This window comes from Epinephelus lanceolatus, chromosome 7, assembly GCF_041903045.1.
Source record: "Epinephelus lanceolatus isolate andai-2023 chromosome 7, ASM4190304v1, whole genome shotgun sequence".
Taxonomy (NCBI): Eukaryota; Metazoa; Chordata; class Actinopteri; order Perciformes; family Serranidae; genus Epinephelus; species Epinephelus lanceolatus.
The window spans coordinates 33307267-33331750 of record NC_135740.1 but is presented as its reverse complement, the minus strand read 5'-3'; the positions used below and the strand labels follow the sequence as shown (position 1 = coordinate 33331750).

The following is a 24484-nucleotide window of genomic DNA, read 5'->3' as shown; positions in this document are numbered from 1 at the left end:
ATATCACAGAGATTCCCATAGGAATGAATGGACTTCTGTTTGCATCGTCTAACACATTTCTCAACCATTACGTACACAAGTCTCGTTTTAAAATGTTTCCCATGTTCTTGTTACTGAGGTTGTATCATATGAGCCCTCTAAAGACTGTGACATCTTTATTTCAAAATCAACCTCCGCTAGAAGACGCATGACTATGTTTCAACTATTTATGTACAGTAAAATGTGACACACGTGACAAACGTACAGAGTTCTTCTTTATCATATAAGCTTCTGCTGTGTCTGTCAGTCACGACTCACCTCCAGTGGTACCTCTCAGCTGAGCAGAATCACAGACATAACAACACAACAAAACAGCTGATAGTGCGCAATTACATGGACATGAATGACCTGTTTATGAGGCTTATCTCTGTTATAATCATATTCAGGTTATGGTGTTTACATGAGCACAGAGAAATCGGGTCATTCATATTCCCTGTATACATCTTGGTTTCTTTTGAAGTACTCCAGATAGTATATTTGGGGTTCTCGTGAACAAAATATGTTGTGTAAATGCTCAAACACATAAACAAGATACTCCAAAAACATGATCATAAACTGGTTATTTGTGTCCATGTGAACACATTCATTGAGACAAAAACTTTTAATTCAAGATGAGTTAAAAGATGGCTTAAAGGGGCACTCCACCAAATTTACATAGGAAGCTCTGTTAAGTCAGTGGGTTCATCCCAATACCTGATCTCGCATCCATGTTTCCCTCACTCGTGTCTCTCCTTCACATCTTAGCTCCTAAGACACAGAGTTGAGATGCAAGGATGAAATGCCAGGAGAGAAGAAATGAGAAAACATGTCTTTAGAGAAATGAGACGTCTTTTCTTCTGAAAGGTTTCAGTTTGTGATGAAAGCAGCAGCTGATTATAGGTGGATCAACTATCAGGAGGCTTTATTAACAGCTATAGAAACTTTTAATGGAGTTTGTGTGTATCCTCGCTTTCCTCTCCTCTGAAAGCCTCCTCTCTCCTCGACTCCTTGACCACTCCGAGTGCAATGAACGAACTGAGACGTCCTTCAATTTCCGGGTCAAGTGATCGAGGAAAGAGGATAGAGGAGTCGAGGAGGGATATTGGGATGAACCCAGTGTTTCTTAATTGGCAGTAAGTGTAGAGTACTACAGAGGATAAGTGAGATTTGGAGCAGTGTGTAAGATTAAGGGGGATTTAGTGGCATCTAGTGGCGAGGACTGCAGACTGCAACCAGCTGAAACTTCTCCAGGACAGATTTCCTTCAGTGTTCATTGTTCAGGAGGTTTTTACTGTGAGCTGCATGATCCGCAGAGCTGTCTTGCTCTCCAAAACAAACGGATCAGGTGATTAAAACCAGTAGAAACACTGAATAAAGTAGTTTCATGTACAGTGTTTTTCCTATGCTGTTCGGCTCATCGCAGATGGACCATTAGCCCAGCACCTGCTAATGTATGTTCATCTTTTTCTCTGATAACTTCAAAAAGTTTTTCATCTGGAACAAATTATCTACAGAGGTCTTGAACTGAAAAACTGATTAAAGCAGACTCATAAAATGTGTTTTTTCAAGGTTGCTCATCGTGAAGGGGCTGTTAAAGATGACAAAAACTCAAATGGGCCTATCTAGAGCCAGTGTTTGGTTTGTACATTCTAGGCTACTGTAGAAACATGCTGGTGTAACATGACGGACTCCTTCGACAAGGACCCTCTCCCTTTGCAGATATAAATGGCTCCTTATAAGATAATGAAAACACAATTAATCTTATTTGCAGGTGATTATACACTAAAGAAAACATACTTTTAGATTTATATATTACATTCCATTTCTGCCAGTATATCCCCCTAAATTGTACAAACTGGACCTTTAATGTCAGTTTGAATGCCATGCATAATTCCTAAAGTAATTATCAATATCAAAAAGACTGTTCAATCATAGACTAAAAAAATGGACGTCACTCATTGGTTTGTGGACTCACATTTTGAAGCCTTGAGTTTGGCACATTGGCCGTAGCCATCTGACTTTTCAGGGTTCAGAAGTGACCATATTTGGGTGAGAGGGTGGAGCTGTGGAGGAGCGAGGGGTGGATCTGACTGAGAAGCTGAGGACACTATCAGCAGACTCAAAGCATCCTGTCCTTGATTATGCGTAACTTTATGCCTTATTAAAATGTAAACAGGTGATTTATATGAAAATTCACACCCTGTATGAAGGGAGAAATTAGCTATAGAGACCAAAATCATTCCTGTCCCAGGCATTTTAACATGGGGGTCTGTGGGGATTGAGTGGCTTCTGGAGCCAGCCTCAAGCGGCCGTTCAAAGAACAGCAGGTTTTGGCCACTGTTTGAGTTCATTTACACTACAGTACCACCTTAGGCCCCGTTTATGCGACAACGATTTCAACTGAAAACGGTAAACTTTAGTTGTGTTTTGGCCGATCGTTTACACGACAGCGGCGTTTTGGGTGCTTGAAAACATAACAATTTGAAAACGGGTTCCAGAGTGCAATTTTTTGGAAATGGCAGCGTCTCCATTGTCATGTAAACTTGCTATATGCAGTTCCTCTGAAAACGGAGACTTTTCGCACATGCGCATTATGGTTCCAGTCACTAGGCATGCCGACCGTCACAACAACAATGCCGAGCTCTGTTTGTGCTGCTCACCCTGTTGATTTGAAGTAAAGTGTTGATCTGTTACTGTAGCAACTCCACCTTGTCGTCCATCCAGACAAAGTTATCTGTGCGTGCTTTCGCCATTGTGTCTTCTTTGTTTTGGTTTGTAACCACTGCGTTGTAGAGGAAGGTGCTTCAGCGCAGGCGCATGGCATCATGCCTTGGTGTTGCTTTGCAAATTTTACACTGCCACCCATTGGCCTGGCGTGCATACTACAGCGTTTCCAGTAGATTTTGCAGCTCCATGTGAACGGGGATCGTTTCAATAACGTCGACATATAAACGCAGAAGTTTTTATAACACAAAGGACAGACTTTTCCGTTTTTAGAGAAATCGCTGTCGTCTAAACAGGGCCTTAGTGTTGCTGCATGATGACAAAAAAAAATGATTCAATGGGACAGTTCTGTATGCTAACTCTTTATACAGCCATGTTTTCCTATCAAAAATGTCTTTGCAGGTTAATTAGCTGAGAAAATATTAAAAAAAAAAAGTTTGAGAACCACTGAATTAAATCAAAACGAAGACTTCTATCAACCTGTGAAAACATAATATCATTTGTTGCTCTGTGCTGCACATTAAATAACAAGTGTTGTCCTAAACCTCCTCTTTTTACACTTTCCCCACATTTGAATAAAACCTGACAGTTTCTGCAACTTTCAGAAACTTGTGATCAAGCAGATGTACGGAAGTGAGAAAATTAGCAGGGACTGAACTTCTCCCTGAAGATCTCTTTGTTTCATTACTTTCACAGCTATCTCTGTCACCTTTGATGTGACAATTCAGTGCAACACTATGACAGTCATCCAGGAGGTACCGTCTGAAAATGTACACATTTATGCTCACATGTAAAGGTGCTGTATGTATCTCTGGAGAAAGATAGCTGGTTGGAGTTTGGATTGGTCGTCAGACTGAATCACCGAGGCAAACTGTCAATGGAGGACTTGGAAATGAGACTTCACCACCCACTGTCTTTCTCCAGAGTTGCATACAGCACTTTTAAATCATGTGAGTCTTGTCCCATTCTGTGACAGCCGTGAGTGCAGCCAGTCTGAACAGCTACAAACACTTTTGACTTCCTATTGAAGTTAGACAACACGTCATAGAAACTAGTTCTTTGCAGCACAACACATTCTTCTCCTGCATGAATGACTTCACGTGGACAGCTTGTGCAACATGTGGCACAACAGTATTCTTTATGAGTGTACACATACTGCTCATGTGAAACACCACAATTCAGTGCCTTTCAGTAGAGCTACTACATGCCTCTTTAGATTGAGCCGTTAAAACAGCATGAATACTGCCATGAATCGTACGGGTAAACACAATGGATGCATTCAAGGTTTAGCATAACAGTAAAGTGATAAAGGTCTGGCAGGACACTTGCATTAAATATCAAAGAGTCCCAGCAGGGGTTAAAAGTAGCTTCCTCACACCTTCCTCCCCCATCTGTTGTCCTCCCCCTTCTCGCTTTGTCCTCAAAGCCCACCTTCACCCTCCACATTACCTTTTGCACATAAAGTTAGCTTGGCTGTGATTGGCAGGGAGGACATTAAGGTGTTATTCATTGGTCGTGACCTATTCCCATCTACCTGAGGGCCTGCCTGCACAGTCACTCATGCCGCAACTCTCGCACAGGAAACACATTTTCCAGTCACAGCTCTGTATAGAGTTTTCATCGCCATATTCAAAGCATCACAGATATTTGGCTGCACTGTAAGAATCCAAGATTGATGAAGAGCAAAAAGGAGGCAGAGGAGATGTCGGGAGTCAGTGTGAATCGTTTTTCTGAAGGTAAGGATCATGAAACTGAACCATAGTCAGACCTGGGTCAAAACAATGTCTGAGACTGTTAGTGTTTGTTCTTTTGTGCAATTACAAGAAAAGTTTTCACAAATAAACTTAGATTCATTTTATTCACCAAATGTACAGAGGATATACACTCTACAAAACTGCAACTATTTACTGATTTATTCATCAGTTGTCAACTATTATATTAAACACCAACTAATTTGATAATCGATTAATTGGTTTAAGTATTTTTATAAGGATAAAAATAATTTAAAATTTTCTGATTTTAGCTTTTAAATGTGAATATTTTCTGTGTTTTTTACTCCTCTATAACATTAAACTGAAAATCTTTGGGTCGTGGACAAAACTAGAAATTTGAGGATGTCATCTTGGGCTTGGAAAACACTGATCGACACATTTTTGACCATTTTCTGACATTTTATAAACTTAACAACTAATCCATTAGTCGAGAAAATAACGGATTAAAAGTAACTGCAGATATAGCAGCTATTACTTACTGCCTTGTCTTGTGCACTGGTCTTTGATCTTATGCCACTTTTAAATCTTATGAATTTATTTACAGAATATTATTTGATCCAAGTATAATTACTGGTAAATAACATATTAGACATGCATGATGAAATAATGTGTTTGTTATATAAAATGTGTATTTATCTGCATGCATTTGTCATTACACTCGATTAGGATGATATGCAGTGAACGCTGTTGGTTTTAAATGCGATGACCTTCATGCACAAAGGTCGCAGTGTGAACGTGATGAGCAGCAGATCGATTTAAATTCAGTCATGAACAGAATCTGCACAGAAAAGTGTTCACGCTGGACTTAAAGTCTAACTGTTGCATCACTTCTGTGTTGTGTATTTAATCTTTTTATCCATTTTTTAAGATACAATCACTATCTGTCAGAGAAATGCAAACAGAGGTGAGTTGAGTCAAACTGAGCGATCATAACAATATTTCCACAGTTACTGATTCAGATTTGAGGCTGCATCTAATGTTTTACTGAAGACAGGATGAATTCAAATAGTTATGACGGACTGGGTTGATGGTGAATTTCTCCTGGCTCCAGTATGAATAATAATCTCTCTGCTCAGTCTCTCTGCACATGTGAAAATATTTAATGTTTGACTGCAGAAATGATCACTGTAAGCTTTCCCAGTTACACATTTATAGGTCTCAGCCAGTAAAACATTATCATTCAGTAGCTCTTATATGGCGCTCATTACTGAATTATGAAGCCTGTTTTCATCACAGACCTTTCTACACATTTAAATTGAGTATTTGCTCAGGCATATGCTTTTCTTTTTTAGCATTTATATCCAAGGATATAACATCATGCTTGTGGTTTATGTTTCTCTGATGATGCCCCTCAGGTGTTCTTGTGTGTGTGTGTGTGTGTGTGTGTGTGTGTGTGTGTGTGTATGTGTTGCTCCTCAGGTGTTCCTGGAGTTTGATTAATGTTTCACTGTAGATGGAGCCAGACTCGCTGCGCACTTGAAATGAACCCCTTGACCGCAAAACATTAGTTTATTAATGCAGCATTTCATTACATTTCCGGCCTCTTTGTTAGTGATGTTGTGGTCACTGTTTGACTCGTAGTTACAGCAGTGATGAAAGTCCACAATACATACTGTGTGTACATGTTTTTATGTTTGAGAGGGGGGAGCTGAGGATCAGCTGTCTGAGGATAATGTATGCAGACGACTCAGACGACATAATGAACAGAGAATCCAAAAAATGCAAACATTTTTTATGAATTTAAGTAAACAGGGTCCGTGAACGTGAACCCCGAAACACGCTGTATCGTTATTGTGTCAAAACAACAAAAGCTCTTTGGTGCCCGTTCAACTAATGCTACACCACTGAGAGGAGTGTCTGTGGAGAAAAAGAACAAGAAAAAGGCCAACAAATCCATGTTTGGAAATCAGCAGGAGGAGAGCTGGTTATCATTAGGTTGCATTTACTTACACTGTGAAATAATCAAGCTCTATTCAGTAAAAATGAGTACTGAGAGAAGGTATATTATAACATTCTCATGATGTGTTCAATGCAATCCTGTAAAATGTAGGTTTTTGTGAGTAAACTTGAATAAATCCAGCAGTTTGAAGGAGAAATGTGTTGATGTTTTCACAGCACTATAAAATAGATATGAGAGGAAATTATGATGTATCATATATAGTAAAAAGGCTATTTGCTTATTTTTTTAATGTTTTTCATGAGAAAGACGTGCCCACTGCACCGAATGTCACCACTGTTCATGCTCGGGCAAGCTACTCATAGACAAAAAGTGTTTTAAATAGTACGGTTTTAGACAAAATGTATGTGTGTGGGAATTACTGAGCATACAACTGGATAAATGAGACTTGGATCATACTGCACGAGTTGTGTAGGAGATGGTAAATGGCTGTTTAAATATAGTTTTGCTGTTGTTAAGTGTGGTCCCCTGTGGCTTCAGTTCATGAAAAGTGTTCCTCTCTTTTGGATTCTTTGTTCACTGTGAAAAACAACACATTCTCACTCGGACCTCGTCTCTTTCAAATAAATGCGGAACAACAGCACAACGACGTGATTTGACATTTGTTGTCCTTTTAAAACTAACGCTCGTGGTCGGGTTTAGGAAAAAAGAAGAGGGTTTGGCTTTATAATCTTACAGGACGCGAATACTGCTCTCCTGGGTGAAGGTCGGTGTTTGTTGGACCTGTCCACCCACCCTACTCAGACTTTTGCCACCTTACTATTCGTTCTTGTCCCACCATGTTTCCCCCTGACGGTGCCAAGCGCTGTTGAACTATAACAGCGACCGGCTACATATCATGCTGACATTAAAGTACAGCTTTTTTCACTGCTAAAGGGTTGAATTTCGAGGCTTGGGGGTGAGACCAGGTTGAGAAAAACAAAGTTTTCTCAATTCAAAGCAACACCTGGTGAGTAGCCAATGTACAAATGGTCATGTTGCAGTTGAAGTATTCCTTTAATATGCCAGTTCCACCAAAATTTGAAGGACACAGAGGACATGATCTCATGTCCTCTGTGTCTCAGTGTGTCTCAGTGTCTGCTATGACCCTGATTTTTTCATCTAAAATGAGCAATAATTTCCATGACTCTATGTCTCCATCAGCTCTTAAGCATCTGCACTCATCCACGCAGGAGATAAAATAGAAAAGCAACACTGTGATGAACCAGGTGCCCTTAAGAGTGAGAACTATTTCAGTTATGTCGAGTTTCACTGTCAAGCCTTTAATTTGCCTCCTTCAGCAAGAAAAGCCGAGCTTGGAGGTGTGTGACCTTTAAAGTGAACATAGAAAATACACTGTTCTTGTTAAATCCTCAGCAGAGTCAGATTCTGGCGGTTCAGGCTGTTTTTGAACAATAGGCTTTGCTGCCATCTCATGGCAATCACAGGGAAAGTCACACCTGCACTTGTATTTGTTTGTTTGCCTTTTGCTGCCTGAGGCCAAATAGTGATTGTCTTGTAAGATGCCAGCTGACGCCGTGACCCAAATCTGTCCCCCCTATAATCAGCATGTCAGAACTTTTCCTATGTGGAGATGTCGTTTATTCTTTCTGCATCCACCCATCAAAATCCAAGCTGCCCTGTATGAATTAAATTTACAGAGCACCTAAGGTGTGCTCTGTAACTGCCTTTGATGTCAATTAAAAGGAGCCTGTAAACTTTTACAAGGCTTGTAACTTGTAGAAAAATAACAAGCAGGTATAATGAGAGTAATTACATCATGCAATTAGGAATTCAATGGAAAGAATCCACAAGGAGAAAGTCACCAGCTTATACAAGGAGCATTTGTTTTGAATGCAGACAGTCTCTAACTCCTGTGGAGGTCATTTTGTTTTCTATTCCGTCGCTCATATTAACATTCAAATGTGGCGACTAAATTTGTCTCCCAAATTGTCAGATAAAACCACAGCATTACTATTCCTGGTGCATGTGCCTCGGTCAAAGTGGAGTTTGTTCCTTCAGGCTGAGCTGAACATTCCTCTCCATCCAAAAAACAACATCACAGTCTGCGTAAACAAGTGATCTTTATGTCACGTGGCCTCCGTCAGTTCAGCTTTACTCAGTCAGATCTAGTCCTAAAAGACTTCTCAAGACAGATGCTCAACCTGCTGTTTGTCACTCCTGTTGTCTAAAATAAATAATATGATTCCCTTATGTATCATGTTATTCTTTATGTGTGTTCCCATTGTCCGGCCACTGTATTTGATTGCACTCAGCTGGGAAAATATTTCAAAATATTTGACTTGAAAATTACTTCGGGGACAAAACTATAATTAGGGAAACACTTAAAAAGTTTCCACACTAGATTTGAATGAATAAATCAAGAGCAAATCAGGAAGTAACAGTCAGTTAATGAATGGCTACGTAGTTCCTGAGTAACTCTGAATCAAGAATTATATGGTGGATAATTATAAGATACTGATGAACAGACTGCTTCATATTATGGTAGGGAAAATACTTTTCGAAGATGTCTTTAAACCTGTGTACTGACCTCTTACTTAATGAATCATAGAGAGCACATAGTAACTGACCTGATCATTTAACTGATTATTAATTCTTTATTATGTGCATATTACTGTTTATTTTGCCCTCGTGTAAAAAGAACAAACTCTTATTTAGTTGCGTCGAGCACACAGTGCCAGTAATTCTACATATTAAGCCTTCTATCATCCTGGTGTTACCAATTTTCTTCACCCCTCTGTTGGGATACCCAGCACACTGATCTGATACTTAAAAGTGGAGCTGTGAACACTGCAGTCTGTTGACTGGTCAACAGAGAACCGTCACTCTTGTTCAGTAGTGAGTTGTGGCTGGTTTTGAAGGTTATGGGACCCCTGTTCATACCTTCGCAAGTTTTTTATACATTGGTGAACTATACCTATAAAACAAAAGGATGATTTTCTGCCTCTTACAGCACACACAAGCCCTTTTTAGATAGGAATTGTGCAAATTTGCAGGAAAGCCCAATCAGTCTTTTTTCAGCATTGGCAGTATAAAAACAAAATCGGGGAGTGCGGCTACCTACTTTTGTTTATACAGAATGTGCCTTTTTGCGGGGCAATGGGGGGCGTGAGCAAGTAACAAAACGTGTAGCTCAGCATGTGACGTAAACAGTGATGTGGGAGGGAAGCCGCAGCTGGTCAGTCCTGAGGCGATTCTCTTGTAAATCGGCCCGTTCTTCACCATCCCCGTCATCTGACAGTTAATGGCCTCTTCGTTTGCGAGGGCAAGGAGGGCGCACAATTCCTTGTCTCCCCAGTTGCTCATCTTTACAGTGTCTGTCAGATTTGCGTTTCCTTCTTGCTACTATAGCTGCTTGCTAATTCCTGCTATCAGCTGTTTCCTGTTTATCCACCACCAATGGGTCGCACATGAGGCATCATCAACAGCTCCTCCCACAAGTCATCAACAGCCCCTCCCCTTTAAAACCAAAAAGGTTCCACCAATATGACTATGACTGCAATATGAAAATTGGGCACCTTGGATCAACTCGCCAATCCGGCTCTGTGTGTCTAAACACTCGTAGCTTACCTGCAAAACGGCCCAACATTTGCCGAAAATCTGGCAGTGTAAAAGGGGCTACAGACAGAGAAAACACAATTTAATTCACTGTGTCGACTGCTGGTAACTTTTAAGGTGGAACGTTTTCATTTTCTTTTCTTGCATGTTGCATAAGATGATGTCTATCAAAACACCTTAAATTTCAATATGACACTCTGACCATTCCATTTTTAACTGTCTCTCTTGAATGACATACACTTTAGTGATGACTGGATCTTCAAGTGTTAAATATATGAATTTTGACCAGATTATGTAAACTGCAAATAATTTGTTTCTTCACTTGGAGAAAAAAAGTGGCAGAGCGAACAGATCATAGAAGAGATAAACCAGCAACCCCCTCTGTTTAGCAATGCTAAATGTTATTGTTGCTTTAAAGAGAGCGATGTAACGGCTACAGTTCCCATTGGAAACTGATTTCTGATGTTCAGGTAAAGCAGTGAAAATGTTCTTAATATAATCTACACAAACTCATATTGACTTTTTTAGGTTGGACTTTTGCTAGCTGGCTAAAACCTGTTTTGCTGCTGCCCCCGCCCACAGCAATACTTTACTTAGATCTGTGTTAGTACTCCTGCCTGCCTCTTCAAACCAGGGATAGGTCGACCACAACTGACTGTGCCACTGGGTTGAAGATGTGTGTGAAGCATGTGTTTGTAGCTTCTCTGCAGCATCATCTATATTTGAAACACTGTGTACTTTCATTGCTACAACTTCCTGTTTCTCTGCGAGTCAAACATGAGCTCAGTGTTTTTGCTGATATTAATCATAGGTGATTGTTGCTGCGACATGTGACGAAGCTCTCTATCAGTCCTCTGTCCTCTTCTGCAAAAGTAGTCTCTGAGTGAAGACAGGAAATAGCTAACTGGAATCACACATGATGACTTCCATTTGGCCAGAAAAATACACTGAGCACATGTGTAACGTGTGCAACCTGACTGGCGGGCGAAGGAATACACCACGATGCAGTGATTCTAGTTGTTAACAGTATATTTGACATACAACAGGAGGGTTATAAGAGAATAAGAGATGAATATCTTAAATATCAAAACATTAAACTCTATATACTTATTTATTTATTTTAAGCTATCTACACTACAGGTCATAGGCACAAGGACCCAGCAGAAAAAAACCCCCAGCACGCTTCTCACCCTTCCTGCTCTCTCTTCCTGCCCTCCCACTTCCTCTCTCAAACCCATGTGCTGCTGGAGGAGGGGCAGGGAGGAGGCTTCACCTCAGCATGTGTGTGTGTATGTGTGTGTGTGAAAGATATTGAGAGGAGATCACCAGTGAGCGCAGGGTGTTTGGGGAGCAGAGAGGAGGATGATGGGTTGACCTTTGGAAAGCAGCTCACCTACAAATAAAACAAAAAAAACCCTGGAGAACATGGAAGCTAGAAAGGTCCTCCATTTTGTGCCATCTGGTAAGTTTTAAAGGGGTGGAGTGGGGTGAGAAGGTCTCTCATGGTGCAACCTGAGCCAAGTGTGTCAGACACGTGGAGAAACCCTCTCTACAGTATGTGTGTGCATGTGTGCTGATAGCATCTGGTAAACAGTGTTTAAAAAGTTCTGACAGCATCTACAGCGCAGAGTTTCATCTTTACAAGTTTAATAATGTCATAACACTTCTATTATCTTTTATTTGCCTGCTTCTCTGCCTGCTATTTAATTCTTTTTTTTATGTCTTCATAGTCTTGATATTAAAACCGCAGAATATGAGTAAGATGCTTTTATTGCCAGGAGAGGCAGAAAGTCAAAAGGATGTGAGTCAATATTTACAATATGGCAATAAAAGGCACACTTGTCTGTCATGGAAGGTTTTTACAGCAGACCTGCAAATATTTTTAGCATCTCTTGCTGCACTCCCATCTGTGAGGGGAATCGTTCCAGAAAAGTGCATCAAATTGATTGAAAAATATGCATATGGTCAAACTTTCTGGTGTTGTTTTGAGTGTGAGAGTCTATAACGTTACACTGTTGTGGTGTCATGTACTCTATGATCACGATTACCACACTGCACTTCTTCTTTTATCAAAACACTTGCAAAATACAGCTGTAACACTGGCTGTTCAACACACTGGAGCTTAGAGACAATAATTTGGCATGATTATGGCTTATGAGTATTATGTTATTCTTGAACACTGATGCATCAAGCGTCTCCAGTGTGATGATTTGCTGCTTTTCTTTGTCTTACATGATTGCAAAATTGTAATGTTTTGGTTAGGGGCTGTTCATTGGACAAAACTAGATAGGAATTTTCTATATTTTATGACACTTTATATAGTTATTAACCAATTAATTGAGAAGATAATTTGCAGATTAATCAATAATTAAGAGAAGTCATTGCGGCTCCACAAGCTCAAGTTCAAGTTTCTTTACGGGGATGTTTTAAACGGAGGGTTTTGGGGCGTCAAACACTTAATTTCCTGCTTTCTGATGAATTTTGGTACCAGTTTGTGCCTTTACTGCACCAATTTATGGTGTGTAGGTCTTTAATTTTGGCAAAACAAAAGTGCTGTGTTATTTTCACGTTTAAATTAGGGGGATAAATGCACATGTTGTAAATACTGAAGGCGGGGGTGTGCCCTATATCCCCCCCCAAAATGTACACCTATGTATAGAACAGACAGGAAGAAGCTATTCAACCCTTACTTGCACACTTAAATAAAATAAAATGAATTAACATAAATAAATAAATAAAGTAATACAAAAATAAAAAAAAACTAAATAAATAAAAAATAAAAATTTAAATTAAATTAAATTAAATAATTACCAGGAAAAAATGTGAATGTGTTTTCTCTTCAGTGCCATTAATGGGTTAAAAAGTCCTACTTGAACTTTCTTAGGTTGAGGATTAAGGAGATTATCTTGCAGAAAAATGTCTAATATTCTAACCTGGCCTCTCCACTCTTATTTGAAGCATTCTCTGGTTGAAGCTGATGATAATAAGACACAATTAGGATTATTACCGAGGTTGTATCAAACCTGCAGCATCCCAGTCCTCTGTTACTATTATCTTCAGGCTTACAGTCGTTACGCAGGTTTAATGTCATCCACCAAAAACTGAGTGTCATTAGAAAAACTGGCTATATTTAACACCAAAGTCTGGCAGAGGATTAATGCCGCATGTCACACAAACGTCTCTGATGTTTAAGTGCGAAGGGAAAAGCTTCAGATGTGTACTTTAGCTGAAGTGAAATACAACTTGTGTGACTGATTACTGTTGGTCCGGTGGTCATATCCACTGTGCTGGATAACCAAACATCAGGTAGTCCTTATCGTCAGACTTTGAGGTGTTGAAGTGGAATGAGCTCTAGTTCCTCCTTCCTGTTATTTACTTTAGTTCAATATATGAATGTGTACATTGTGACCTACAGTGTACACAGTCTTTATGGTACAGCTGCCTGCACCAACTGTGGTCAAACCCAGCGCTGATAAAGCTGATTAAGCGTAAACAGTAGAAATTTACACATTTCCTAACACAGCACAGGAAACTATATTTAACACAAAGCACAGAATTGAAACACGTCTTATTTAACAATCAAAGCTGCAGTGGCGCTGCTGACTTACAAACATGTGTCGCGTCTGCTTTGATGGTTTGACCTTGCACAGTTCACCACAAAACTCTCAGCTCTTGTTTCCAGAGACCCAACAAGGATTCTTCTGTTTCCTATTGCTCAAGGACATCCTCTGCACACAGATAGCAGCGTGGCAGGGATTAATAACATACGCCTTAGGCTTTAAGTCAGCCTTGTTTGTCCAGTGAGATAGAGGAATTACAGACACTGAATCACCAACAGTAACAGAGTGGTGGTTTAGTTTGTCACAGTTTAAGTACTGTGAGACACCTGCAGGGAATTTCATTACATCTGGCACAAACACTTGGACTCAAGGAGGGACTGATTTGATCACTGGTTGCCAACCTGTGGGTCTTGACCCCCAGTAGGTGACGCCAAAGCTTCAAGGGAGGGTTGCTGACTTAAAGCAACCCGGTCTCATTCCAAAGGCGTCGAAATCTGGCGTGAGAAGGGTGGGCAGAAGGGGTGGTAAATGGGTCAAACAAACACGGACTTTAACCCAGGAGAGCGGTGGTTGTGTCCTGTAAGTTTCTAAAGCCAAACCCTGTTATTTTTTCCTAAACCTAACCACGTGCTTTTTGCTGTGTTTTACTGGCATAGGGTGTATTACGCCGGATTTCCACTGGATGCGTGTCCATTGTGGAACGGCAGCGCTGGTTATCCGCTGCGTGCTCCGCCGTCTGTCAATACCCACTGGCTGCGTTTGCTGTGCGGTGCGGTGCAGCTCCGCCGGAAGACATCTCGGTGCACTGCCATGATTAATATCTCCTCGTCCATGGTGTTCAGGGGGTGAAATGATGTCTGAAAACCTCTGATCTGTTGACTTCAGGCCTGCCTCTGCCCATTATGTAGTTTTTAAGGTGTAGTGCAGGGAAATATGATCCGCTGTGAACACTATGTATTTTATTTTGAAAATTAACCGGATGTTTTATTGTGTTTCTGTGCACGACTTCCTGCCCCGCACGATCTGCTCTGTGCTGAAGTGCTGCGTTGTGCTCCGGCGTCCGGCAAAAATAGAAGTCCTGCGTATCTGTTGCGGAGGGCTCCGGAGTGCCGGAGCTGAGACGGAGCCGGAACGCAGCACAGCCGCAGCTGGTGGAAACACACACATTGACTAGAATGGAATCCTATCGGCTCCGCTGCCGTGCCGGAGCGGAGACGCAACCAACACGCATCTGGTGGAAATTTTGCCGTAAGAGGTATTTTGAAAGGGACTGTATGTAAACAGTAAATTTCCTGTGAAAATGGAAGTGTATTTTGAAAGAAGACAATGCAACAGGCAGAACTCAACACGGTGTCCGAGAACGTTACCAACCAACACATCCAGGGTACCTTTTACATTGTATCTGGTCGTAGAAAGGCAATGACCAAACATCAATATGTGGTGAGGTCGGAGTGAGAATGTGTTGTTTTGAGGGGTGTAAAAAAACTTAAAAGCACTGAATGCAAACTGAATGAGGTAGTTATTTTGTTAAGTTTATATTATTACTCAAGGTATAAACTATAAAATTCTCACAGGATCAAGTCACAGTGACGACCTGAACACAAACTATATTCACAGAGCCTTCACTCTCTGCTAAACAGCCTCTCCATCTGTTGAAGAAACCAAAGAGCCAAAGAACATTGGCCAAGTGTCAGAAAACACTTCATTCGTCAAAAAAAGAAGCCTATATAGTGTGTAAGACTGTTAAGAATAGAAATTAAAATATATGTGATACTGGCAATCATATAAAAAGTCCCTAAAAAATATCAGGAAACTCATCACCGGTGCAATACTCTGCTCAAAACTCATCCAGATCTGTCGTTTTACACAAACTTCTTGCTGTTATTGTGTTCACTGTTTGGGTTTATTGTACAGTTTATCAGTTGCTCTCTTCTGTTATTGTTATGCTTTCAACAAAATATAAAATATCCATAAAATGTCACTTAGTCAGGGGCTGTCAATCTGCTCAATAAATGATGGAAAAGAAATCCCTTGAGAAAGAAGAGAAAGAGGTTCAGAATAGATCAACAAGTCCTCCAGCCCATACAGCCACATAGATCATATGTTCCTACCCCCTAATAGGACCCATGGGAGCATTCCTAATTTAGCACACCCACCAGTGGACGACAGAATCATGTGGCAGCCTCCAGGGCTGAAAAATGAAGCCAATGCTGAAGTGTCAAAACTGCAGCTCTTCGAATGGCCCAGAAACAAATCAATCCCCACAGACCCCGAATGCCTTCATAGGACAAATAAACATGTTTACAGCCCGGTACAAAACATGGTGTTGGTCTTTATAGCTAATTTCAACATTCATGATAACTGTACGGAGGGTGAATTCTTACATAACTCACCCATTTAGGGTGGGGCTACTTGAGTGACAGACGGTCTGTGAGGTGTAGCTACACTCAGTCAGTCGGATCTACCCCTCACTCCTCCACAACTCTATTCTCTCATCCAAATATGCTTACTTTTGGCTCCGAAAAACAAGATGGAGACGCACAAAATGCCAAACTCTAGGCTTCAGAATGGGAGTTCACAAACCTATGGGTGGTGTCACGATCACACAATGCTGACTTTTGGTTTCACACAGGACATGAACACTGGTCTCGTTAATCAAAGTCCTGCTTGTTTGACCTGTCCACTTCCCCTCCCTCTCACCCTGAACAGACTTTGTCGCTCTTTATAATACATCACTTGACTTCCTGCTTTGCTCCTGTAATAATTAGTACGGCCACTAGAGGTTGTCGTGTAAATATTGATGACCATTTCTGCTTATAAGCAGCTCATTTACATTCTCTTAATGTACGAAAATAGATGCGTTCATTTCAAACCTAAAAGCCACTTTGTGCCAACAACCAACTTGGCGACAGTGGAGGAGGTTGTAATAATGTACTTTCTAACAGAGGCAGCACTGTAGACAGATTCTTTCTGTTCCGCCCTTTTTGAAATGTCTTGGTCGTGCCGGAAAGTCTTGTCTTGCTTGAACTGCTTACTTGCTTTGCCCATATTTGTAAGCTTTCAGAAAATGTGCACAAATACTGATGAAATGAACGCAGAGTATGGACAGAAGGCTCCATCCAAGTCTGTAGATGTGACAAATGAGACTTAAAACTGACCTGTGTGGTCATATTTTGGAGGACAGTCTTGATTAGATGTCCATGGTCAAAGGTCAAGATCAGTGTGACCTCACAAAACATGTTTTTGGCTGTGACTCAAGGACTCATTTGCAAATTATGACAAAATTTCACAAGAATGTCTGATAGGATAAAAATGAAGTGATGATTGTGTAACTAAAAGGTCGAAGATTTACTTTACTGTGACATCATTATGTTTTTCTGGCCATCAGTAAAAATCATAACAGAAGGGGAGACATTTGGCTGGATACTGAACTGATGACACTAATCTTCAACCTGGCTACAGTACAGTCTGTACAACTTTCAGAATTTGTTGCTCCTTTGCAGCAACATCAACATCTGAAGCACTGCCAATTGTCATCGCTACAACTTCCTGTTTTTCTGGTGGTCCTCCACAAGCTCATTGACATTGAGCCTCAGTTGACTCTCTATCAGTCCTCTGTAAACATGGTCTCTGAGTGAAGACAGCATGTTTCTCACTGGAAATCATTCACTTGAATCATACATGTCAAGACAGTGATAACTTCCATTCTGCCTAAAAATACACTGAATACTCTTTATTAGATTCTTTCAAAGTTTTCACCAAATATTATGAGTTTAAACTGAGACTTGACTGGTTGGAGGAAGCGTACAAGCGTAGCTTTTAGAAATATATACCAGGAGATATCGATAAACACAGGAACACAAGATTAGACCTTGGAAAATGTTCTTCCTTTATATATGTGATACAGCATAAAATAAATATATTTTTTTGCAAAAACACCTAAACAATAGTGTGCAGCAGTTCACAAACAAGGTCAGCAGACTACTTTTGGGTGGGGTGTCAATGTCAAAGGCTTGACTTAGGGCTGCTGTGAAACTCCTCCTACTTGGCGCAACAAAAAAAGGTGGATTGGTTGCATCAGTACAATAGACAAACAAGAAAGGACGGCAAAGGAGATATATGCACCATTGTAACTGGGCTACAAAGCCACAGAAAAGGTTCACAGGCTGAGATCTGTGCAAAAAAGTTCTCAAAGTACAAAAAATGATAAAGAGTGAGTAACAGCAGCAGCAAATATTTCAGTCCTGATGAGTCAAGGACTAAATTTGGCTTAAAATAGGTATGCTTGTTGCTAAGGTGCCCTGTGAGCCTCTTTTTGTGCACAGATGTCTAAAAGAAATAGACTTTATTTTGTATTAATCTCAGCCTGTGAACCTTTTTGTGGCTTTCTAGCCTAGTTATATTGGTGTGTGTGTATCTCCTCTGCGGTCCTTTCTTAGCGGCATGACTTACATGTGTCAGTGTTGTCACCACACTGCACAGGAAACCCACAGGCCTGCAGAACATTGCAAAATACCTTCTCTGATAAACTTTCACTGAAGCAGTCTGTACTGATCAAACAGTGACTGATAGAGAAAACAAACTGGCGAAATCTCCCACACTGGCTGACCTGACAGTCTGAAGCACAAATGTCATTTATGTCTGATGAGAAAGTTACTGTTAACATTCAGTGTGTTCTGCTGATCATGCTGATAAGATACAGTTGAGAGCATTTACAGTAAACTTGACCTTTATCTTTATGAGACGAGACAGTAAAGGTCTCAATCAGGCAGACTAAATCATCCTCTGCTACAAACAGCTCGTTGCATAAGCTGTTAGGCACCCTGTTGTCTGCGCAGACTCCTGTGAAGTGGAGGAGGCCTGGGAATGTTCTGTCTAATCTGCTTTGAGATATAGCCTTGCTCAGGAGCCCCCCGGAGCCAATCTCTGCCTCAAGCAAAGAAAAGCTCATCTGTACAGCTACAGCAGTGTCTGCAGATACATGATCGCCTATACAAACATCAGACACAGCTGGTGTCAGATTTTTTCTGAGAGCGAACAGGTATCTTTTCAGTTTCTCAGCATGTGCTGATTTTCACTGCCCTCTTTAACATCTCCAAAACTGACATCCACTTTCTGTCTCCTTAGTGTTGTATCATGTAATGTGTCACGCTATTTCAAAGGTCTTCGAGGTCGGACCAGCCGTGAGTCACGCAGGCAATAATGATTCAACAAGCTTAGATATTTTAATTTCTCTGTTGTGTGTGCGATGGGAGCAGATGAAAAGGTTGACGTCTGCTGGCGAACGCACACTGTTCTTGTCACTTGTGAAGTGACAGCTGCTGTTGCACACAGGTCAGACACAAGAAACACACTATGTCAGTACAACAGCGCAAATTGACATTTTTTTATTTCCTCCAACAACTAATGCACATGGTTGGGTTTAGGAAAAAAGAACAGGGTTTGGCTTTATATTGTTACAGGATGCGAACACTGCTCTCCCAGGTGATAGTCGGTGTTTGTTGGACCCATCTACCACCCCTCCCATCCACCATACTTGGACTTTCGCCACCTTAACTTTTGTTCTTGTCCAGCTGTGTTGAATGCCGGCGACCGGCCGCGTATCATGCCGATGTTAAAGGACGGCTTTTTTTCTTCAGTGTCTACCACTGCAAGTCACTGCCCAAGCGTCGGATTTCAACGACTTCGGAGTGAGACTGGGTTGCGCTGGGGGGGATCATCAGCGATCAGCTGCAACACAAGCTAATACAGCAGCAGCTAACGTCCAACACTGACCCACTAAACAGTTCCACTCCCAATAATCCAACAATCTCACACCGACACAAAACGGCTCGACTCTGTCAATACTGCCGTTGGGCACAGCTCTGCAATAAAATTAGATTTTACCCACTTTAAATAGTTGGTCACTGACACATAGAGACAAACAACCATTCACACTCACATTCACACCTACGGCCAATTTAGAGTCACCAATTAACCTGCATGTCTTTGGACTGTGGGAGGAAGCTGGAGTACCCAGAGAAAACACACTGACGGGGAGAACATGCAAAATCCGCACAGAGGGGCTCCCCCACAGATTCGAATCAGAAATCCTCTTGCTGTAAGGGGACAATGCTAACCACTGCACCACCATGCCGCCATGTTTTTTTACAATAGCTCATAGCGATGAACCCACAGATATCATCACCCAGCCCTTTGGAGCTTTTAACGTCTTTCAGCTTTGGTTCACTGTCACCGACCAAACACAGTCAGGTTCAGGTTTGTTCACTGTGTGTTTCTGCCAAAAATATTTTGCACTAGTCAGCAGGAACTACTTCAAAAAGTTTGAGAACCACTAGTGCAAATCACTGGTTCCCAACCTGGGGGTGCGGACCCCCTGTTGGGATCGCCAAAGCTTCACAGGGGGTCACCAGACAATATCATATCTCACCATTTCATTCGCTTCTGTGGAGAAAAATTAAATCCAGATAAAATTGTTAGCTATGCTGTAAAGGTTAGATTATTATTAAAGATATAAACTTTATGTTAAAAATCTCACAGGATAAGGGGACCTAAAGACCTGAACACATGCTACACTCACAGAGCCTTCACTCTCTGCTAAACAGACTTGTCCTGCATCTTATAAGTCATCTTATAGAAAAAAAAAACATATAAAAAGTTCCCTAAAAATATCAGGAAAACTGATCTCTGATTTAATATGCACAGGAAATAATCTGCTCAAAACTAATCTAAATATCACATTTTACACAAACTTCCTGCAGTTATTGTGTCCACGTTCATTCACTTTCACTGTCAGTTCATCAGTGGGTTGTCAGTTTACTCAGTGATAGAAAAGGGGTCCCTAAAGGAAAAAGGTTGGGAAGCACTGGTGTTAATAACATTTTTGTTTCTCCTGCAGACGCTCCATCCACCGGGAGGTCCAAGAATGGATATGTTTTCCAGGAAATGGGTGAGTAGCTGCAGTAATACATACTCTGATTGTTTTTCACAGCATGGGTTCTACTCTTTTATGATATGATCTGCTTTGCAAGCACAGATATGAGGGAAAATACAAATTTTCACATGTAAATTTATTTCAACATTTATGCTAATGCCAATGCCTCTCGCTGCTGACTGATGACCCATTTCACATGCTGGTGAGCACAGCCAGTCCCTTCGCTGGTGTGTTGAGAGGTTAATTAATGGGTAAATAACGAGGCAGATGATCTCTGAGTCAATGACGGGAAGCGGGAATAATCATATCTCAAAGCTCTGCTCGTGAAGGGTTAAGGTTAATTCTCTAATTCTGCGGCTGTTTCTTCCTCCCCTCATAAAAAGTTGCGATCGAGATGCCATATTTATCATCTATACAATTAGGGAATTTACGAGGGGCTGCTATTGTTATATTGCTGCATGTCTGGTTTAAGGGGGAGTTTTTATTGGGTCTCTCTCTCTCTCCATCTTGGTGTGTGCTTGTCAACAGATGGCAGAGATGGTGGGAGGGAAAAATAAATTGTCCCTCACTGGAGACACTGTCATGTGGCTGGCACTGCATCTTAACCTTGATACAAAGAACAGTTTTATCTCAATATTACATTCATCTATGAAATGGCCTTTATTGTTACTGAACTGTGAAGTGAATATGAACAAAGTGCTGCAGCAAAAACAGTTATAGTATAGAAATAACTTGGTTGTTACTCGACTGTGACCTCTTCTGTTTTATCCTCAGAGCTGCAGGATGGGGAACAGGACTGTGGGCAAGACTCACCCGTCAAGAATCACATCTACGACAATGAGATCCAGATCAGTGTTCCAGGTGTGTGTGTGTGTGTATAAAAAGCTGCATGTTTACTCTGTGTTGTTATTTGTTCTAAGAATATAAATAAGAGGGAAAACAAATGCCTTCATTACTCAACAAGACAGGTTAATAGCTCATTTCAGCACTGTGCCGTTACGCTGTATCCTCCTCCTGTGACTTTCATTGCCTGAGAATAATTTTCAGCCTCTGCAATTAGAAATCATATGTGCCAGCTCGGATTCCCCGAGTCATAATAACTGAAACGAAGTTCATGGACAAGAAACTGGCAGCCAGTGCTTCCTATTAAAGGAATACTTCACCCACAAAATCATCATTTATATATCAGTTACTCACCTTGTGTTATGATAAATTTGTGAATGCCTCCACGGTGAACGAAGAATCCAAAAACTTAAAAGATTCTTCCTAGGGGTCCATGTTTAACAATGGTAAAACTATAACGAAACATCAGTTTACAAACTTCCATACAACTCATGCAGTATATTCCAAGTCTCATTTATCCAGTCATATGCTCAGCACTCTTCAAATACATGCATTTTCACTAAAACCTTACTATTCAAAATATTTCCACATAAACAGTGTCAAGCACAGATGAGTGACTGGCTGGGCAAGTGTGTGCTTTTTGAGCTGTATATAATGAAATGCACAAGCAGAGTGCACACCAGGCGCTTGCCCAGGCACATTACTCATATGGAGAAGTGTTTAAAATAGCACAGGAAAGTACTGAGCATACAGTTGGAGAAATGAAATTTGGATTATACTGCATGAGTTGTGTGAACAGGTGTTGTGTTATAGTATTGCGGTTGTTAAATATGGTTTCCTATGACTTCAATTCATCAAGAATCTTCTCAGTTTTTTGTTCACCATGGAGGCAGGTGAGTAAAACAAAGTGTTCTTCAGTCATTCCACGTAACATGGGTGAGTAACTGATATACAAATGGTCTTTATGGGGGTGAAATATTCCTTTAACTATTAATACTAGGGAGATGTTTTAGGCATTTCCAGTGGGCAGTGGGGATCAGAGCAGAGATAAGGGCTCGGAGGTTGAGACAGTGTGTTCACGTTTAAATTTCTCTGTGGCTTTTATTTGCAGATCCTGAATGTCCTGGGTTTGGGCTTCTGAACACGACAAGAAAAGTAAGATTTGTTTCTTGGCTTTCTCTGTTATAATCATTGCTGCCAAATAGTTACAAGAGGGCAGCATTTTACAGTTTCTTTTACACACATTTACCTCTGAACACACAGCCCAGTTTTTTTCTCCAACTGTCCTATTTTAAAGGTAAAATTCCCAAATCTCTACCCAGCTCACGCTTGATGTTTTCAACAACCCAATTCCCAGAATAAATGTTGGAACTGTACATTCCTGCAAACCACCGATGTGTAACATTTGTTCTTTTCGTAAATTAAATTTGTATGTTTCTTATGTACATTAAATGTTGGAACTTTACTTTTCATTTTCAGTTTTATGTTGTGACAACACTGGTTAACATGTGGTTAGCTTTCAGAAATGGTCTGTTAAGCTGGGGAGTTGGGTATTTTCACATGGGAATCTATGGGCCCCAAGTGGCCAGTCGATGAACTGCAGGTTTCTGCACATTTACATTGGTTTCACTTGTCAGCCCTCCAGGTTGCTGTTTGGTTGAAGCACAAAAAACACATGGTTAGGGTTAGGAAACATGGTGTTTTGGCTGAAAATTCATGGTATGGTAGCCAGAAACGCGACTGGAAACATCACTTGTCATGAACAGTGGTCTGCTGCAAGGCAACGGTCTCTCCCAGGTCTCCACTATCACCTCCTCCTCATTAGGAGAAACTGAGCTCCTATACATGTAATCTGAACTACGTCACTTTAGAACTGTTGATATGATATGTACGGTATGAAATGTACAAATGTAACATGTACATGGTTTGTAGGAATGTGCAATGCCAACACTGTATTCTGATGACTGAGCTGTTTTAAACTGAGAACTGAGCTATATCTGAGAGCAGTGTGAAAGCTGGCAGGAACTGTGTGGATCTATTGTCTGTCAGGCAATATGCAGTCAGCAAAATCAGACAATAAACCTTTCACTTGTTTTCACTGTGACATTATTACTCTATCAATTGAATTTCCCTTGTTCTTGGCTCACAATAGTATGTGAAGCCAATGAACTTCCAGGAGGAAGTGCGCGCCCACAGAGACCTGGACAGCTTCCTGGCCCAGGCGAGCATCCTTTTGGATGAGAAAGCTGCCACTCTGGACGAGGTCCTGAAGCGAATGTTAACTAACGTGGTGGACGAGGGCCACGAGAACTGCGATGTGAACGAGGTCATGAACTCGCTGTTCACTGACGCTGGCGGGAAGGAGTTTAATGGTGAGCAAAACACATTAGAAGCACTCTGAGTTGAAGTGTTTGCTGCTTGACTTTTCAAGGATAAAGCTTTTGTTTGGCTGCTCAGTGCAATGTTTTCTGCTCCCACAGTTCACCTTCTGTCAGAGACCATCCAGGGTGTCACTGCTACTTCCACTGGCATTCGTTACCAGCAGTCCTGGCTCTGTATTCTGTGAGTTCATCTACAATAATATTTACGTGAACAGGTGCTATTTTGACTAATTCCTCCAGCCTCCAGCTCACTATGTTGTGGATAGTTGTTGAGTTCATTCAACCGTGCAGGGACAACAACAAAAATATCCTTCCACTGGAAGTCAGTTTGTTTTGCCTTTCATAGGGCAATCTAATGTACACCTGCCAATACAGACAGCTGCACGATCAGTCATCTAAACACCACTGATCCAAAAATATTTTTCTATCAATTCAGCTCCAGTGTGAGGAGCCTGCAGCGACGTCACATTTGCATCGCTCGCCTGGAGAGGCCACAGAACTGGGGCGTCAACTGCTGCGAGGCTCGTTATGTCATCCTCATCCTGGCCCCCCCTCGAACGGTAAAGACCATGTCTCAGTTCCTCAACTGAAACTATATTATATACTTATATTATGGACAAATTGCCAGAAATTCACCACTCTTAGTGACTTAAATGTGAATGTATGCTGGTTTCCACCCCAAAAAAACACCTGGTTATGGATCATGTTTGGCTTAAAACACAAAAAAAGCAGCTGGA

The 24484-nt window shown here is 41.0% G+C and overlaps 1 protein-coding gene across 1 annotated transcript in view; it reads left to right on the top strand.

Annotated features, from left to right (window-relative positions):
* Positions 1 to 4306: 4306 nt before the first annotated feature.
* Positions 4307 to 24484, top strand: part of LOC117261309 (solute carrier family 4 member 11-like) — a 37584-nt gene continuing 17406 nt past the window's right edge. The window contains exons 1-7 of the mRNA XM_033633681.2: positions 4307 to 4478; positions 20488 to 20538; positions 21298 to 21384; positions 22478 to 22521; positions 23519 to 23738; positions 23847 to 23928; positions 24184 to 24307. Of these exons, the coding sequence (XP_033489572.2) occupies positions 4418 to 4478; positions 20488 to 20538; positions 21298 to 21384; positions 22478 to 22521; positions 23519 to 23738; positions 23847 to 23928; positions 24184 to 24307 (669 nt within the window). The 5' untranslated portion in view covers positions 4307 to 4417. The remainder of the gene's footprint in view (positions 4479 to 20487; positions 20539 to 21297; positions 21385 to 22477; positions 22522 to 23518; positions 23739 to 23846; positions 23929 to 24183; positions 24308 to 24484) is intronic.